This window comes from Ischnura elegans, chromosome X, assembly GCF_921293095.1.
Source record: "Ischnura elegans chromosome X, ioIscEleg1.1, whole genome shotgun sequence".
Taxonomy (NCBI): domain Eukaryota; kingdom Metazoa; phylum Arthropoda; class Insecta; order Odonata; family Coenagrionidae; genus Ischnura; species Ischnura elegans.
Genome location: NC_060259.1, coordinates 24,458,286 through 24,478,592, shown reverse-complemented (window position 1 = coordinate 24,478,592; position 20,307 = coordinate 24,458,286). Strand labels below are relative to the sequence as shown.

Below are 20,307 nucleotides of genomic sequence, written 5' to 3'. Positions count from 1 at the left end.
GGTAATTTTAAGCAATGAGAAAGAATTGCATCATGCCAATGAAGCTAATCTGGGACAGAGTGTCAATCTGGCTTTATCATGTTTTAAAAAATGAAGCTTAGTTGTGTTTTTCAGTTTTCTATCCTTTTCTTTGTTGTCATTGGTTGCTGAAAGTTTTGCTACGCTTTGAGTGTTAGCGCTGGCTCCTACCCAATTGCTTGCTAAAAGAAAATGGTGGTAGCAGCAAGGTAGATTTAATAAATATTAAAGGCCAGTTAGCTCAACTATATCATTCCAAGTAATGCATTTAGACAGCCATGCAGGAAATTGAGAAATTTCAGAATAATAAGCTACAGAAAAATTAACATCAATTCATTCAGTGTCGAAGTTGATCAGTTCTTTATTTTGTTTGTGAGACTTAAACTTTATGATAAGTCCTAATGTTAGTAAAGAAAGATTTGAGTTTGCATTACATTTAACCATCTGTAATTGAAGGTTTGACCTTGATACTAAATAATATAAAGCAAACTTGTATTAACCTAATTTAAAAGCAAAGTGGCTGAAATGAGATTCCATTTGCTACTCATTTGTGACTTAAATCTGGGAAGTTATGATACTTGTAATGCGAGTTCTAGTTGGATACTTTCTCCAGAAGATATAGCATTTTAGAATGTATATTTCATGCTTTAAGCAGTAGTATTTTTAAATTCTGTTAGGTGCAGGAAATGTGAAAAAGCAGCGGAGTTAAGATGCAGCTGCTGGTTAGGAAGAAAGGTGTTCAACTTTAGTAATTTTATGCTGATTATTCTGTAATTCCAGGTTTAAATCATTTAGTTTTGGTAATATTTTATATTAGCATTTATAGAGTTACCAGCTGAATCTGCTTAAACCAACTTCCTGTGTATCGGTCCATCGTATAGCTGTTTGATCAAATGAGGGAATTCTTCTCGAGTTTTCCACTGGGTTAAGTTTTCTGCCACCTGCATTTTGATGTTCTACTCACTCATCAGGTGGTTTGCAATGAACTTGACCAGGTGGAGAACCTAAGAAGAAAACCTTCAACTACTTTGCTGGGAAAGCGACCATCTTATTTGTTCAACCACTTTTGTGTCTAAATGATGACTGCAATGAGATTTAAGCACTGTTTGTGGCTTAAAACCCAAGTTATATGTGAAAATTTGGTGGACATGAAATGAAATTAATTGTGCATTATTACACCCTGGATGAATGAAATATTGCAATGGGTTGTAATGCATATCATCATCATTTGGTGAAAGTCTGGTACTATAGGCAGCCTATGTATATGCATAGTTGCAGAGAATAGGTGACTGGCAAGGGAATGGAGGGAATAGGAAGAAGGTTGATTAAAGCAGAAGCTTGAGGTTGGGTTAAAGTAACAGGAATGCTAATGGAAATTGAAGTGTCTCATTCTACCCTTGGGATCTTGATCAAGAATATGAGGTGCAAATTTAGTATTATTCTGGCATGAATTGATATCCATCTGGGAGTTAAGTTTTGACCCAGGGCCAAAAAAAAAAAAAAACTCGTGAGAATGAAACTTTTTTTTTCAACTTTACTGTCAATAATTTAATTTCATCTCCGAAAGTGGAGGAAAGAGGGACAAGGTGATATAGTTTTGACCCTGTTGGGGATGAATTTTGAAAATAAAGGGAATTATTTTATCTGCTGGTCAAGTAGTCATTCCATCAATGCCTAATGCGTTCCAAAGTCAGTGACGTTTTCCTCTGATCGCTTGTATCAACCACTTGACCTCTATGGGTGATAACGGGGTTGAGGGTCACTGTTGCATGTACTAGGCTATTGATAGAAAAAACATACCAAGCATCAAGTTTTAATGGGTGGCTAAGACCCTGATTAGGCCATCAAATCCCTCTTGTCCACCATTTGACCTCCGATGCTCAGGCAAGGGTCAAAGGTCACCAAAATATGAGCTAGAGTATCCTGACTACCAAGGTGCCAAATGTTAGGTTTTGGAGGGTGGTAAAGTCCATGACCATGCCCTTTTATTGTAAAATTTTATCTCTATCGTAAAATTTTCCATTAGTTGTGATAAAGTGGTCTTAAGGTCATTGAGTAATGTGCTAAACTATTGACATCATTGCCAGTTTTCCAAACTTATGATTTGGCATTTTGAAAATGGTAATGTTATGTATATGCATAACAAAGCACACTAACTGTTTTGCCTTCCAGTCCAGCTGTTTTGCCTTCTCAACCCATTACTGCCCAGCAAATATTAAAATCTGTTGTTCTGAAAATGATCAGAATTAAATAATGTCGTGTGATACTTAAACCTAGTTTGAGGATGGTATCACATTCCTTTATCCAGTGCGTAACTGGGTCGTAAGTGACTCATTGGGAGGTTCCCTGAAGAAAGGTTTTATAATGCGTAATGGTATTTAAATAACGTTACCAGATATTTATTTGGGACTTATGGTGCAAACATCTTGATATAGCACCATTTTTTAGCTAATTCTAATTATTATAATTTTTCGGCTAAAACAGGGAAATTTTGTAAAGAATATACGTAGGCTTTGTAAAATCATGAATGGTGGCATACGTGGATTGTTTTGTAGTTGTCTTTATTAATGAATTATATTTAGAAAATGTAAGAGAAAACAAGTTTAAATCATTTGACACAAGACCATTAAAAGGTAGCTCCTCAAAAACATTTTGGCAATGAAAACTAATTGTGGGAATGATACCTGTAAATTGCAAGTTATGATACCCCACAAAACAAATAATCTGAAGACTGTACACCTTTCACAAGACTTAGTAATTTTATTTTGGACTATACGCGATACGTGTGCCATGGTTGTTTCTTTATGAGGATGTGGCTGCCATGGCCTTTCCTCCATTGTTCTGCTGCAATGTCTGGATAATTTTGGAAGATCAGTTTAGGCACTGTACAATACTCCAGCAGAATTGCCTGTCCCACCTCAGGGCGAAAGGTAAGCAAGACATTTCACGGCCTTGTGATTGCAACAGTATCCAAGCATTATTTATGCGCACATCAAAAAGGTAGAACATAATAGGAATATACATACCGTAATAAAAAGTTGATAGTCCACAATATTTTGGCGCCTTAGATCCACTCTGCCCGTGTTGCAGTTGCATTGCTCAAACACATTTGGTTGCGAGAATTTTCACTCTTCTTGCTGGAGAGGGGCTTCCTTTATTGAAGAGACACCATGTTGGCTGGAAATGGTGATAATGGTTGACCCTTTATTGGCCAATGATTCATATTACTATAATATTTTTTATATAATATTATATATAATTATATATAATTATTTTTTTAATAATATTTTTACTGATTAAAAATCAATTCTATAAGCTTTCAAATTATTTAAAAAAAACGATAAAATCTTTACACACTCAGGATCTAAACAGTTACACTTGCTTGCATTTGGAAATGGTAATAGGTTTCAATCTTTGGATAAACCATTGACTGAATTTTAATATTCCTCACTTAAATGTCCCCCAAATTAAGTCACTTTTGCATCCCATACTGACTTGTGTTTCACCCGCAAATGCTTCAGTTGTGGTGAGGTCGATTTAGCAGTTCCTCGTGATAGTTTCACTTCACAGTGCGACTGCGGCATAGTCATTTTTGACGTGGTTGTTATCCTATGGCATTGAAATTCTCCGGATGATTGTTCAATCTCTTTGAAAGAGTCACTCTGTGTGCCTGTCATATTTTGCGGTAAAAATTTCCGCGACTAAGCTGCATTCTCTGAAGCATAAATTAAAAATTTTGGATCCAGATCCAATGCTTTCTGCAAATTTGGATCTGTAGTATCTGATGAAGGACAATATCCGTGTATTTTTGGATCTGAGATATCCGACCCGACCATCCTTAGTTAATTCATAAGCTATATTTCTTACTTGTCTTCTTTTGCCTTCTGAAGGTGAAACTATGATTGCCATGAGTGTTCGGTCAAAGTCTTCAGTCCTAAGGACGATATTCCTTCTGTTTCCTCTGCTGTTTGTAAAGCAATCTCTCCTTCCGCATGAAGTGGATGACGACTAAGGCGGTCAAGGTCAATGCAGTCTTTGTTGAACGAATCACCATCAGTTAAACCACCTCCCTCATCTGGAGGAGTGATGTATATTTATTAAACTCGGACCTAAGAATTTCTTTAGGAACATAAGATTGTAGTTCCTCTAGGATCGCGGCTACAGTCAAACCACCAGGACTATGAAAAAAATATACCCAATAGAGTATGACCCAATATAGTTTCCCTCAGGAAACTGAAGTGTATGCATTATATTTTTGCAAATAAACAAATGAAAACTTCAAATTAGAAGTAAATAATTTTTATTCTTTGAAAAGTGTATGACAAAATCACAAGTTATCCAAAACTTTTAATAATTATGTGAAATAAAAATTTGTGAACGTTACTTGTCATAAATACTTGGTTTTGGGGAAGCACCCAATGGGTTGTTTGCACAAAAGCTTGGCTGGTTGTGGCTTAATTATTTTTTTGGTCAAAATTTCATGGTGAGGCAGTAAGGTATTAGTAATTTTGCTGTAATTCTTAATGTTGAGTTGCATATGACCTAGTTCTTATTTTAAACTTGAAAATTTTGCTCTACACAGTTTTTAAAAAATTTCTTGCTAGCCTTGGCAATGATTGTATTATGAGGATCTTAAATCTTGTTTTTGTTTTCATTTGGAAAAATCATGAGACTCGCTGAATGCATATACTAACTGTGCGAAGGAAAAGGTAATGAATGTGATGAAGTGAATGTCAGACTGTATATGAAACTGTAATGCTGGTGGGAAAACTTATTGTCAGAATAAACTTATATTTTTACAAACATTAGAAATTGAGTGGATTACCAGATAAGTATTGCAGTATTGTATGTGTTGATTTTCCATTTACTTTTTTCAGTTTCCCCTGAGTTGACCATCAAGGATCTAATGAAGAAATTGAAAGACTTGATAAAGCAGAATGAACTAATTGCTGAGGAAAAGAAGCAGGTTGAACAAAGAGCTGCTGCTTTAGCTGAGAAGGTTGTCACATTGAAAGCCACTGCTGATGAAGGAGAATCTGAAATGGCCGCATTAACCAAACGACTGGCACTTGTGGAAGCTCAGTTAGCTCATCGGTAAGAAGGGAAATGTGGCACATGGTTGAATTTTGAAAATAGGACTTTAGAAAAATACAAAGCAAAATATAAAATTTAAATTCTAAGAAATATGGGTGGGAATAGATACCTGTCGTTACCTTAATAACACTCGATGAAAGGTGGTATCTGAAGTATTGAATTAATTCCATCATGCAGATGATTCAATATCAACACGATAACATATTCATTAAAAATGTTTCTCAGATGACCAAGGAGTGTGGGGGAGAAAGTCGCCGAGGAGTGAAAGTAAGAGTTTCCCTCCTCTGTCTTATATTGCCATTTTTTGCAAAAAAATTTGAAATAATTGGTTGACAATAGAAATGGTGGATAAGTTTCATCTTAATGCATTCATTAATACAATTTTTTAATTTCTATAATTGATGGTGTTTTTTAAACATACTGGAATGCTCATCCATTTCAGCAGTTAAGAAAGTGTCCATACCCTCAAATGTACTGTGTATCAAAAAATAGGTATCATAAAAAGTTGGTATTTAGAATCAGCATCAGAAATTTTTGTATCCACCCATCCTCACCATGAAAGAATATTGATATTTTTTTTCTTGAGTTCATAAAGTTTCGCTGGGCTCAATTTGCATGTTGACTTAATGTCTTTTCAGTGAAAATATTGATGATGCTGCTGTGTTGAGGCAAGAGTTGATACAAGTTCAAAGGGTTATGGATGAAATGACTCGTGAGAGAGAGATGGAGAGTGATCAGTTGAAGAGGGATCTTCAAAACTTACAGCAGAAATATGATGCACTGGAATCAGAAAGTGCTAAAGCTAAGTCTGTAGAGGAAGACATGAAAAGGTGAAATTTCCTATGTGTGCTGAACATTGCCTTTGAAAATTTTCTGTACATTTATTGTCAGGTAATTCATTGCCTGCTGTCCTCGATATTTGATTTATTCATTTTTCCTTAATAGGGTAGCAATCCTTGAAGAAGAATTAGAAAAGAAAGAAGAGCTTTTCAGAAAATTAAGTGATGAGAAAATTGTACTAAAAGGCGCTGTAAATACATTAGAGAGTGAACTTTTCCAAAACTGTTCCAAATTAAAGGAGGCTGAGTCTAGTCTTGAAAATTTACGCTTAGTCCTCAATGAAACCCAATTAAGTGCTGAAAAATATAAAGAAAAGGTTACCGATTTGGAAAAGCGGTTACATGAGGTGAAACATTTTTTCTTTATATTTGTTATCTAAAAAATAGGCATTTATTAAGTGCTAGTGTATGATTTTCTAATGGCAATGTTTCTTTTGGCAAAAGGCTTCACTTGAACTAGAAGAGTCCAAAAATGAGCAAGCTCAGCTGAGGGAGACTGTAAAACACTTAGAAAATGATAATGCCAAAGAGAAGAAAGTCATCTTGGATTTGCAATCTGAAATTTCTTCTCACTTGAATGTAATAAGTGAAAAAAATCAAGAGTTAATGACTGTAAATGGAAAAGTGGAAGTTTTAACATCTCAGTTAAAGGATTATGCTATTAGTAATGAAGATCTTCGCAGTCATAATGCAGAGCAAGCCAGATATTTAGAAGACAAAATGAAACTTGTTGCGTCCATGTAAGTATCTTTGTTAGCTTTAAAATTATAAACTATTCTAAATTATTGAAGTAAGTGTTGGACCACTCAATTACCCTCATAACTATTGACAATTATTTCAAATTTTCATGGGAGTACCACTCGCTCCGAAAATAATTGTTTCAAGTATTTATACATGTTGAGAGAAGAACTGTAATGGCTTTTATTAACAATGAGACTTTTCTTTATGTTGTTATGTGCCAAAAAATTGCATTTTCTGGTAAATATTCTAGTTATATGAACTGTAGCATAAGTAGTGTAGGCATGTATGCCTAAATGCAATATGTATGTGCATAAATTTTTCTATCAATTTAAGTTGATGCTTGCATTTTCATTTCAGGGAAGATAAAGAAAAAGAAATAAAAAACACATTAGAAGAAAATGCCGCACAAATGGGACTGTTAAATAAAAATTACTTGGAGTTGATGGTATGCAATGATTCTATTATCATTTCAAGTTCCTTGGCTTTTGAAAGTCATGGCTTGTGTTGTAATTGCCCCTTGGTCTCTTGTGTTCTCGGATCAGTGTCCATTTCTTGACTCCTAATTTTTGCAAACTGATTTCACATGCTCCGGGCATGTATTTTTATTCTTCCTTTTCTCTTCTCCTTCTATGTTTATTAATACAGTAGACTCATTACCGTATAAGCGTGTGTAAGAGGCGCACCCCTATTTAGAGCATCGGAGCCAAAGAAAAAAAAACTTTTCGGCATCCTATCGCGCGGCGTTGCAGGAGGTTAATCTTGGACTTTCGACAGTCATAAAATTTTCCACTTTCAATTCTTATAATTCACGCGGCGTTTTTCAGCTAAATTTACGCGATATGTATGGTGCTCGGAGGTTAGTAGGTATTCACTTGTAGCCTTAACCTTATGACGCTTACTAGGGACGGTAGGATCGGATACCTCAGATCCATATATACACGAATAATGCCTTTCACCTTAATGTTCTTCGGATCCAAATTTGTCGAAGAAATTGAATCTGAAATTTTCAATCATTGCTTTCATGAATGCAAGGGATAAGCAATCCATTCCATCCATGCAATCCATAAGAGGGAGTAGAAAGAGTTCCAATCCTATCTTCGCATACGCCGTTGCACTACGATGTTTGTCCTACTCAAGTGCAATTTTTTTAAAAGCTCTCGTCGGAGTATTGCAATAGAATTTCAGCCGTGGAAAAATTTAAAGCAAAACACGACAGGCACATAGCATTAATCTTCCCAAGAGATTGGACAACAATGGGGGCAATCTTAGCGCCGTTAAAAAATAACCATGGCGTAGATTTAAAAAAAAACCCCGACCCTCCATCAGCTCATGCCTACGACGTTTTTTTCCTTTCTGAGACCCCACGGACCATAAATCACTTGCCTCAAAGGAAAATATCAAGTTACCCGGGAACAATGGAAACTTGTTTCATCCCTACCCCATCTCACTGACCTTGGTCGATCTCCCAGTTTCTGGAGGCCAAATGCTAGGTGAGTCACCTACTGAGCCCGAAGATATCTCGATAGCTTTCAATAATCGTATGACACGCATGAGGTTCAGAAAAAGAAAGAGATCTAATGCGATGCATATCGGACAGAATTTAAGTTTTTCAAGCTCTAATTGCTTGACACAAAGATTTATAGTTACAACAAGGCTACTAATATTCAAAACAGTCCAAACAGCACAATAATGGAAGACATAAGCGTAGCATGAGCACATTCAAACAAGGCAAGACGGACTGGAAACTTCAGGCTAATCAAACTGCATATATCACATTGCTGCACCTTTGCCCCTTCGCTTTGAAGACAACTACGTCACATGCAAGGTCGGACGTGTTCTTCACTTTCTCCTTCGCCCTCAGCCTCGTTGCGGAGGATAGACAGAGGGAGCGAGCTCCTTTCCCTCTAGCTCTCCTTCAGTGCTCTTCACTTACAAGCATTTCTGATTTCTTCTATCCGCCATTCATTCAAACAATGTACGCACTCGTTTGATTTTTTTTAACAGCATTTTAAACACCAACATAATTTTCAATCGCAATAACCCTTATAATAGCGTCTGAAGATGATTTTTGAAAAAGCAGGCCCTTAGCGTAATGGAAATTACTCGGCAAGACAGTTGTTGACTATTGACCAGGTATTGTCCTTCAAAACTGCGCTTTTCTCTACGTTTCTCTTGAACTAACTCCAATGGAAGAGCAGCTGAGCTGTACCATATGGAACTAAGAATTCTTTGTGATAGTATTTAGCCTGAGATAAAAGAGCATTCTTCAGCATTCTTTTGTCTGTACACGCATATGGTATGTTGCCTATGGCAGTGCATATTTATAATAAAACAAGCTATTTTGCTAAAAATATCCTTTTTTTTCTATAAGAATTTATTCTTCATTTTTATAGAATTCTGAAATTCATTGATGTGAGCCTATGTGTATATTTATTTACAGAATTTGTTCCAAGCACAAATGCATAACAATAGCAAAATGGAGCCAGAGATTGAGAAAAAACTTCTTGGTCAAATCGAGTCTGCTGTGGATATTCTGAAAAAAAAATCATCTGAGTTAGAGAATTCCTCCAATGATAAGCAAATGCTTGAAAAACTCCAAAAGGATGGTGAAAGAATGAATGAAGAGCAAATGATTGCACAACTACAGTCCCAATGTAATGAAAAGGTAAGAGATCATATATATATATATCTTAATGTAATGAAACAAACATTAATCATTTATCTCAATCTAAAATCTTGAAGAGAGATAATTTTTCTTTACACCAATTCAGGCTGAAAAACTTATTGAAGCACAGAGGAGAATTACCATCTTGTCAACTGAGATTGAAAGTAAAGCTATCACAGAAAAAGCCAAAGCAGAGGAATATGAGGCTATTATTAGTTCCTTGAGATTCAACCTGCAAACAAATAATGATGAGTTGTTTGCCAAGAATAAAATAGTGAAGGACCTGGAGGATCAGCTTGCCACTGAAAAGTTACTTGTTGCTAAAAAGGATGGGGAGCTGAGCGAATTAAATGCCAAATATTTACTTAAGGTAATGGAGGATTCTTTCCAATCTATATATTAATAATAATTATAATTTTATTGGCCCTGTGACTAGTATAGTTACAAGTATAGGACAAGTCAAGTTAAGGTTGTACATGCACATGATAAAAAATACTTAATTACTCTTATTACTACATAGTACAGTAATATTATAGATCAACAGTCCCGTGTAGCACATATGAATTAATAACACAAGAATCGATTGCATAGAAATTCATTCACATCATAACGACACTGTTATTAACCTTTTCCCTACTGTACACATATATATGTAGACAATGGGCGTATATATACGTGTGAGATTTTCCCGGCCAGGAGAACGAAAGCCGTATATATACGTTTTCTAGCTCTCCCCCTTTTAGGACGGTCGTGGGATTACGACGTCTTTGTTTCGGGACCCGGGGTTTAGGATTAACCCTCGGAATCTGGGAGCAGGGTACCCGGACCCTTCGTCTTTTATAACCCCTCTCAGCGGTAAGGGACAGCGGTCATACAATTGTTTATACAGTCAATTTTCGAAATAAATATTTGTTCATTTCTCAAGAAATATACACTAAGAATTGAATTATTTGTCTTTTGAGCAGCGTTTACAATTTTTAAACTAAATTCTACGACAAATATTAACTTATATCTCGAGTTATGTATAAACATCTACATGGAAATAGTTGCTGCGTTAAATGCGTTAATAATGGCCTTAGAACTTCGTTTAAAATTTGACAATGCTCAGATAAAAATGAGGAATTCAATTCAAAGTCTGTAATTTACGTGCAAGCGACAATTATCCATTTGCTAAATACATATAAGCAATACATAAGTTGACCACGAACCAATGCCGCAGGTATGGTCGTAAACCCGGAAAGGAGGGAGCACAATTACTCTCGGAGTCCTAGATAATGCGAAGTCTCTGCGTGGAGGGGTCGAAAAAGGTGTAGCAAGACCGTTCTTAATGAATACCCTCCAAAAATGCTCCGTACCACAAGAAAGAAGAGTCTCTTGGGTCTCAGTACAGCAGTGATGCTAAGACGAAAACTCTGCCGTCTAGGAAGGGTTAATAATAAATTTACCCTTTTTTAAATTGCTCCAATTTTTCTATGGATTTTATATCTTCCGGAAGTTTATTGTAGCATTTCACGGCCATTTTGTATGGGCCCTCAAGGTGTAGTCTGGCATGACTTTGTGTCGTATGAATATTAGTTTTACACCTTGTGTTGTAATTGTGTATGTTGCAGTTCCTACTGAAAATATGAATATGCTTTTTTACAAATATTTCAAGTTGTTGTATGTACAAGCATGACAGTGGCAAGATGCCTAGTTTTTTAAAAAGCTGTTTGCTGTGATCCCTGCTCTTGGCACCTGTCATGAACCTAATTACCCCTCTCTGTAATAATAGAACATCTCTAGCATGACTACTATTTCCCCAGAAAATTAAACCATAGGATATCCTTGATTGAAATAAAGTATAGTATGCAGTTTTTAATATATCCACACTAATCTTACTCCTAAGCTGTCTGATGAGATAGCAGATAGAAGTCAGTTTTGCTATCAGAATACTAACATGATTATTCCATGTAAGCTGGCTGTCTGTGTGAAGACCCAAAAATTTAACTGAATTCACCTGTTTTATTCATTTGTCATTTATTCTTACTAGCATACTTTCTGTTGGGGACCTTTTGGAGGTTGTGTAATTTATCATAAACGGATTTATCTGCATTTATTTTCAGAGCATTATTTTCACACCATTTGGTGACATAATTTAAACCACCTTTGCTACGTCTAGTGAAGCATGTTTTGAATTACCTGAAACCACAAAGCTTGTGTCATCTGTAAATATCGATGATTGTACATGCTTGGTTTGCTTATTTGCTAGATCATCTATGAATATTATGAAGGGAATGGGGCCAAGAATTGAGCCCTGAGGAACTCCAATATTAATTTCTTGTATGTTAGATTTTGCTTCACCAACTGAAACATACTGCTTCCGATATGATAAATATGATGTGATAGTTCAATTTAAAATGTTTTATTTTATTTTGCTATGGTGAACTGTTGGTACTACACACCTATTGCTAAGATACAAGGCAGTAAACAAGTGTGCTAATGGCATTAGAGCCCAGTATTGACGTACAGTTGTTGGAAAACATTAATACAAAGCTCATTGGTATCAGAATGTGGCCAGCTCAGGAACTGTTTGAAGGCTTTTCTGAAGGATCTTCTGAAATTTTGTCCTTGTAATGTTCTCACACATTCAGGAATTTTAAAAACTCTGTACCACTTTTACGAGGGAAATTTACAATATCTCTAGCAGTATGAGAAAGCTTAAAAGATCCAATTCTGAATCCTTCCTCATATTCTCTGAAGTATGCTTCACCCACGTCTCACATAGGATGGAGTTAGCTATTGTTGGAACATCTGTGCCAATGTTTTCTACCTCATTTCAAGGGCTAATTCGACAGTGCTGAGGGAAGGCAGAGTATCGATCTGCCCTAACTCTCGAGTTTTCAATCTTGAAGTTTTGGGCGTCTGTGTATGCATTTCATCCAAAACATTCAGTAAATGTTTGAGAGAACAGAATTTTAGCTTTATGCTCAACTTTTCTGTTAAAATCTGCATTAATGATAGATAAATTAAAAATATTCCATTATTATCAAGGAACTCATGTTATTTTGAAGTCTAAGAAATATTCTACTGTTTGCATTTTTGGCTATTCATTTAGTCCCTAGTTTCAGATTGTGATGATTTTTAACATACAACTTATTTTATGTGTGGGAATTTCATGTCAATATGCTGTTATAACACAATTATGTTGTTTTGCATACCAGTATATCAAACCTACTTATCTGATATAGATTTTGTTTCATATTAAGTTCCTAATACTTACTTACCAACCAAAATGTTGTGAATAAAAAATTAGTAACTCATTTCCTTTACCTATTAATGAAGAGATGTTATTCTTACAATTTGATGAGTGACTATTTCCCCCAAATTTTCCTGACTCTAAATCATTAGAGCTTTATGTTTTCTTACAAAACCAGTACATTAAGTGAATCCTATGTAATCAACAGAGAACTATACCAAGAAATAGAATACTGAGTTGAGCATTACAAAACTGAATTGAAAACAGAAAACTGATTGCTCTGAAGTTTCAAAGTGGTGTAAACATTTTTTTCACTCTGCTTAAACAATCTGAAAGGAGTTTTCTCTTGTAATGGGGAGGAAGCAGAGGCCATGGTACATCGCACATGTGGTTAATGGTATTGGGGCACTCATGTGGGGCTGGACAATGTGGATAAGGTAGTCAAAATTCTTTACTCAGCCAACTGCCCAATGCTCCACGCACAATGAGAAAAATTTCCATATAGCATCAAATAATCTGTCGCTGAGATTCCGTGGAATCTCTGGATCTTAGCGTGATACTTTACCCATTACACCACTAGAATGATTGTGCTCTTACGCAGTTGCAATAGCTAATATGTTGGCTGTGTTCACAGATACCCCAGTGAGTTAATTTTTCCACCACTTAACCTACTCACAATGTAGTCCTATTTTTAACTAACAAGGAGAGACCAGGTACCTTGCTCCGCCTTTTTCAATGTCTTATTTTTATGGCATTTGGAGTGGCAAACAAATCACTGAACTGGTAGTGGTTGAATGGGCCTTAGTTTGGCAGCAGTTAATTAATTTTCATGCGGTGCTTTCAACTTGCCGTATAATTTTGTAGAATTACAGCGCATAATCTAAGAGTAGTGTTGGTACAATGGTCAGTGTTGATGACTCTCAATGCGGAGGTGTCTGAATTCACATATGGTCAAGTCAATTTTTTTTGTCCTTGATTTCTTCATTTTTTTCTCCGCTTTCGATTTCATTTCAATCACAGCAAACCTAAGCTGGAGGAGACATTTTTTATCGTCGTAGTGGCTTTTTGGTATTTAACCTTTCCCCTACTAAAGACGCAAACATACGTGTGGACGTTTCCTGACCCGGGAGACGAAAGCCATATATTTCCATTTGAGATTTTCCTGACCAAGAGAACGAAAGCCTTATACAGTACACTCCCGATTATCCGGGGTAATGATGGGGAGAGATGGCACGAATAATCGGAAAACACGGATAATCCAAACTTTCAGTTAAATGTCTTTTAATGTTCATAATTTACTTAAAACAAACAATATATTATTATTTATGCAGTTATTGTGTTGCTTTAGAGTGCTTCCAGGACTCCTTGAGAGCTTTCTTTGCCAGTTCGCGATCTTTTTTTAGCGACGATAGCGTGGATGTACTCGTATTATTAATGCTTTGTGTATGGCCTGGTTTCGAAAACCACGCATCCGTGGCTGTGTGATAACGGATACAGGAAAAAGGTTTGCACGAATGCTTCAAAACCACTGCTTCACGTCGCAAACTACACTGTCAGGCACTACGCCACGTACTCGCGTCTCGCACAAGTTGCCCGGGTTGAAACTGCTGCGGGACTTGTATCCATGATCAAGGAGCGAGGTCGCGCACTGCGAGGCTTGGAAAACAGGAACACGGTGCTCCCGTGAATGCAACTAGAGCGCGATCGCTTCCGTTTTATGAAGGGGATTCTAACGGAAATGATAAGCCCCGTATGTCCTAGCATTGATGCAGTAATTCTGGTGATTTTGCGTAGGATTTTTAAAAACAAAGATCGCGGAAAAAATTGAGCGAGAGTGAAAATCATGCACGGATAATCCGCAACCCGGATAAACCGCAGCCGGATAATCGGGAGTCTACTGTATATATGTTTTCTAGCTCTCCCCCTTTTATGACGGTCACGGATGTACGACATCTTTGTTTCGGGACCCAACACTGCGGGGTTTAGGCTTTACCCTTGGAATCCGGGAGCAGGTACCCTGACCCCTTGTCTTTTATTACCCCTCTTAGCGGTAAGGGACCGCGGTCTTGCAATTGTTTATCCAGTCAGTTTTCAAAATAAATATTTGTTATTTTCTCAAGAAATATAAACTAAGAATTGAATTCTTTGTCTTTTGAGCTGTATTTACAATTTTTAAATGAAATTCTACGATAAATATTAACTTATAACTCGAGTTCTGTATAAACATCAACATGGAAATTGTTGCTGCATTAAATGCATTAATATTGACCTTAGTACTTCGTTTAAAATTTGACAATGCTCAGAAAAAAATGAGGAATTCAATTGAAAGAGTTCAATTTACGTGCAAGCGACAATTATCCATGTGCTAAATACATATAAGCAATACATATGTTGACTGCAAACCAATGCCGTAGGTATGATCGTAAACCGGGAAAGGAGGGAGCACAACTCCTCTCGGAGTCCGAGATAATGCGGAGTCCCAGCGGGGAGGGGTCGAAAAAGCTTCCACGAGACCCTTCGTAAAGAATGTCCTCCAAAAATGCTCCATACCACGAGAAAGAAGTCTCTTGGGTACAGCAGTCATGCTAAAACAAAAACTCCGCCGCCTCGAAAGGGTTAAGCAGTACGATTCCCAACGTGTAGATAGGAATACTACTTTAGAAAGGGTTGGTGTTCCCCGAACTTTGAATGAAGTCGTCCATCCAATGATCTCAAAAGTCTGTATTTCAATTTCTGGTCTAGGGGAATTTTTTCCTATGAAATATCAAAGCTATTAACAGCTTTAAATTGGGCTCCATGTGTTAAGAAGTAGAAGTTAAGTTTGAATGACTACTAAATGTTAGTAAAGTATCCAAATATTGGGTAAATTTTATGGAGATTCATTTTCTGATTTGAGTGGACTCTGCATTAGTGTCATAGTTTAAGCCATTGTCATATCAAATCAAATTGCCTCGCAAAAACATTGCAGACCTACTCATTATACTGGTTACTGATACCGAACCCAAAATCTGGCATAATCCCAAAAGGCATTGCTTGAGTCTGGATGATGCCAGATTTCGGAGTGCTCAACTCTATCTATGCCTTTGTAGAATTACCACCCTTTATTTGGACCTTTTTAAGGATAACTGCTGGTGGTTGCTTAATGCAAATTTCCCTGTACTTTCACATTTCCAAGGTGAAAGTAGCAATGCCGCATTTGCCTTTTCTGTCTTGAACTTCTTCTCTCTGCAGTGAGTTGGAAGTTCTTATTTTGTTCATTTGCAGTCAAATGGGTATTCACTATACTTCTTTCTGTTGACATCCAATCATCTGTCCTTTGTATTTTCCTTGGAAAGAATCTCTCTTGTCACAGCCAAATGTTTGACTGTTCTGTCGGTACATTTTCCCATCCTTAATTTTTTGATACTTTTCTTCTCGTGTCAGTAGCTAATAATAATATTTTCTTTCTACAGGCGAAGGAGATTGCTGCTGTGAAAAATGTTTTCATTATGTTGAAGAAAGATCATGAACTTTGTAAAATAGATGTATTAAAATTCTTGAAAGAATTCAAACATGTAAATCAGGCTTGTAGAGAAAAGATGAATATAATAGCTGCCTTGCAAGAAAATCTTGAGAGGGATTCCAAAGAATTAGTTGTTATGAAAGAGGAATTAAAAAGAGTATATGGTGTGGTGAAAGATAAAGATACTGCCATTGAAGATCTAGAGAAGAAGTTGGATACTGAGCAGAAGAAGAACAGTGACTTGCAGGATCTCAATTCCATCAAGTCTATGGAAGTTGATGAACTAAATTCTACCCTTACAGTGGAGAAGCAGGTATGTGTTTTGACAGCTATATGAGTGTTTAGTGTCATTACTTTGTCTTTAAGCTTCCTTTACACTTTGCAGTCCAACTCTCAGAATCATGCCTTCTTCCTGCAAACTGGGCATTTTTGCCAAATTTGAAATTTTTTTATCGACTATGTAATTCATAAAATATTTTAGAGGGCATTACTTAAAAATTCTATATAAAAATATTTTCACGGATAACATCCAGAAATATTTACAGTGGAACTTCGATCTATTGTTTTTCAAGTGGATGAAGGAAAAAAATAATGAATGAAGGAAAACGATCCATGTGGGGATGTTTGACTAGTTGCCTATGCAGCAGGAAATGCATTATTTTGGCGAATAATTGTGATATTATTTAAAGGGTTCATACAGGTATTCAGTCGTTTACAAGAATATTTGAATTTTATGCAAACAGTTTGGGCATATTGTTGATTATACTGGTCTCTTTCAAATATCCTAAAAAAACACCTTGATAAAAAAATATTTGCACTCTGTGTCCACATTTACACTATGATGGATTTGCATGTGCATGTTATACCTTATACAACTGTTTTCTCCAGTGCAGTGATTGGTTGTGAGATGGATCTCATGGGCCAAAAATAGCCTACTATCTGAAATGTTCCTTTCTAATACAGATATTTTTAATATAAATGAGGCAAATGTGTAAATGGGGAACAATTTTGCGATAATCGGCAGTGGCACTCCATCTTCTGATCCGCGGCTTCATCCAACTTCTTGTTTTCACCTGGTAGCTCGCTTTACCCCATCCCTACCTTTATGTGCTAGCGGACAATCAGAGGCAATCTGCAATACCCTCACTCTTCTCACTCAGATGATTTTCTACTTCTTCAGTTATTTTCAATCTATCTTTTAAAGTTCTCATGTGGGTTACCCCCTCAATTTCTGACAGTGACAATGGCCATCTTTAAAGATGGCCATGGGATTACCCTTATCGTTGCCTGTTCCTGGGATAGGTAGATGCAATGTTCTTAATAACCATAGCTGTTGATGTGGATCATCTAAAGAGTACAATGTGTTTACTGGCTTGTTTATGTTGTGAACGACAACGAAGTTTGTCCTAGGGGTGCCACTGTTTTCCGTGAGAGTCATTAGTGTTCTGTGTATTGGTTTCAGAAATGCTGCCAATTAGAGTCTACGTTAGAGGAATTAAGACTGTCCAATTCCAAATTGAAGGAAGATTTACAGGAATGTGAGGACAAAGTGAGATGTTTGACTGCTGATTTGCTAGCTTGTGAAAAACTAAGAGCAGATTTGGAGACAAAAAATAAGGAATTGGAGGAGAAGTTGCAAGCAGAAATAAGTGATAAAGAAATGGTAAGATGACTCTTTTCATTTGTGAGTATCATTGTATAATTTTTTGATATTTTAGTGCAATACCAAATGTTAACTAAAATTTTCACAAAGTTTTCCTCAAGGGTATTTGAGTAAGTGTATCTTTCAGTGTTTTGTGTCATTCTCATTGGTTTTGGTCCTTCAGTTTCTTTATCTTAAAATTTGTTTTTCAGTTTTATTCAATGTTTTAAAAATGATGAGGGCTGAAGTAATAAAATGGACAGCTGGAATTGGATAATGAATTTCCTCATCTTAGTGTTTACTTTATCCGGATTTTCCCTGCATGACTACCTGACTGTATTAAAGTATAGGTGACTTTAAACTAGCTGTGCATTGCAGACAGGATATAAATTATGTCATAGTGGATCTGTCATTCTCGCTTTTACGAAGCCTTCTTAAGATGTTTAAATTTCAATTGGAAATATGATTCAATTTACGTCATGTGTAGCCAATAGTCCTTCATTTTCATCCAGATGATATCACAAATGCAAAGCTCACATCTATGTTGCTGCCCTTGTTTCTGTCAGTTAAGGATATCTGCCTACAATGTATTTCGTAAATTTTTGGTGTTAATCCAAGTTTTAAAACTAAAGCTTGCAGGTGGGTTTATATTTGCTAATTGTCATTTCTTTTTTATTAATCTGTATCGTAAGTTCCTTCTCCAACAATGAAAATATTTGAGTTAAATCTGTTGTTACTGAGATAAAGTTATGTCAGAAAATTGCTGTAAACTCACATTCAATTGAATTTGTAGAATTCGGCAATTGGAATCGTAAAATGAAATTATGGTTTATGATCTATAAAGCCATGATTATAACATAACATCTATGTTGATATTTGTATTGATTGTAGAATAAGTGATTGATAGTGTTAGAACTGAGGATAATTATAAAAAAAATGAGAGCTTTTTTATTCATTACTCATATATTGAGCTTTTAACCCTTTCACTGCTGTGAATGTACCAGATTCGTTCGCACGGCAGGCTGCTGTGAACGTACTTTTTCTTCCTACCTGCCATGCACTTAGTGCTTTCTCCACATGTGACGGGTAGGTTTCCGTTGTGTGTGCCGCAGAGAAAGGGTTGATGCAAGAAAGCCATGAGAAATACGGACATTTTAATGCTGTCAAATTAGTGATAGCATAGTGTGTGCTCAATATGGGTGTATTTTCTTCTCTCTATTCAGAAATATATGTATAGAACAACAGATAAACATTTTCGTTCGGCATATGCTCAATGAACAAAATGTGGAAGATGCGTTTAACATTTTTTAAACACTTATACACTTAAGTGGTGAATTAGAGAATTAAACTTTTAAATGCATAACTTGAGTAAAAGTAGCTGTAGGGTGTATGTTCCATAATTGCCTATCTAGGTTATTTCAATGTATCAAGAAGCTTTTCGGAGTTAATAAAAAATAAAGTAATATGCATGTGTTATAGAGCTATTTTTAGTAATCCAGGCTGGAAAAAGTCAGGTACAACTATCTCTTTTTTGTAGTGCATAGAGACCTATGAAGGAGAGAAAAAGCTGTTAGTTGAACAGAATGCTGAAATCAAGGAGAAGTTAGAGGAGTTGGAGATGAAGCACAAAGCTGACATGGAAAAAGGATGTGAAGAGATGAACCAGCTAAAAATTAAGTTATCAAAGGAAGAGAAGCTCCGGGAAGAAGTGACAAAGAATCTGGTAAAAAAATTTTGATGGTGTTATTCTCAATGCATTCTAATTTCAGGGTTTTTCTTGATATGTACATGGATTAGCTGCCACAAAATATTGTCATTTTGTCCAGTGAAGTACATTACGAAAGGGAATTTGGTGGTAATCGGTCTCATCCATATATTGGAAAGGTTGATTTAAACAGAATTATTCTGTGATAACGAAAATTTTGTAATAATTTTTCTTTTACTATCGATTGGTTTAGTCTTTTCCTCACGACCAATGATTTGCTTTGTATAAACGAGAACTTCATTCTAAGGTTGTTCATATTAAGGAGATTCTTCTGTATTCTCAGAAGAAATTATTTTCAGGGAAAAATATCAACTATGACAATCTGTGAATTATTTTTTTTATCTTTAAAGAATACGTAAATAGTTTTGTAAATTAACTATAAAAATTACATTTTAGTTACATTTCAGGATTTTTCTGAGGGTGACCTTTTATTATCTTGGCTTTGTTTAAAATCAAAGTTTTTATTTATGTGTTTGGTCAAATATGCCAGGCGTATTTTTATTCTATCTTGTTACAAGAACTTTATATTCTGGCAAATCCAGCACTGGCTGTTTACCACAGGGATGCCTTTATTTCACAGGTTTCACACCATTCGGGGAAATAAAAATTGGTACTGGAAGTCAGGGAAATTGGTGTATGCTTTGGGTTTCATATTGCAGGATTCACCAGAAATTTTGTGAAGCAAAATGCCCTTTTGCGCTTTTAATTGGCGCAGCCAGCCTTTATAGCACCTGAAGTTTTCGATATGTTTCTATACTTTAACCAATTGTTTCCTTCCTTGAAACGTTCACTACTCACTGATGCTA

At 36.0% G+C, this 20,307-nt stretch overlaps 1 protein-coding gene across 1 annotated transcript in view; it reads left to right on the top strand.

Annotated features, from left to right (window-relative positions):
- LOC124171387 (early endosome antigen 1-like) overlaps positions 1-20,307 on the top strand; it is a 33,263-nt gene that overhangs the window by 5,428 nt on the left and 7,528 nt on the right. The window contains exons 5-14 of the mRNA XM_046550557.1: positions 4,896-5,112; positions 5,751-5,942; positions 6,058-6,298; positions 6,396-6,691; positions 7,050-7,137; positions 9,133-9,357; positions 9,464-9,727; positions 16,045-16,407; positions 17,557-17,757; positions 19,274-19,459. Of these exons, the coding sequence (XP_046406513.1) occupies positions 4,896-5,112; positions 5,751-5,942; positions 6,058-6,298; positions 6,396-6,691; positions 7,050-7,137; positions 9,133-9,357; positions 9,464-9,727; positions 16,045-16,407; positions 17,557-17,757; positions 19,274-19,459 (2,273 nt within the window). The remainder of the gene's footprint in view (positions 1-4,895; positions 5,113-5,750; positions 5,943-6,057; positions 6,299-6,395; positions 6,692-7,049; positions 7,138-9,132; positions 9,358-9,463; positions 9,728-16,044; positions 16,408-17,556; positions 17,758-19,273; positions 19,460-20,307) is intronic.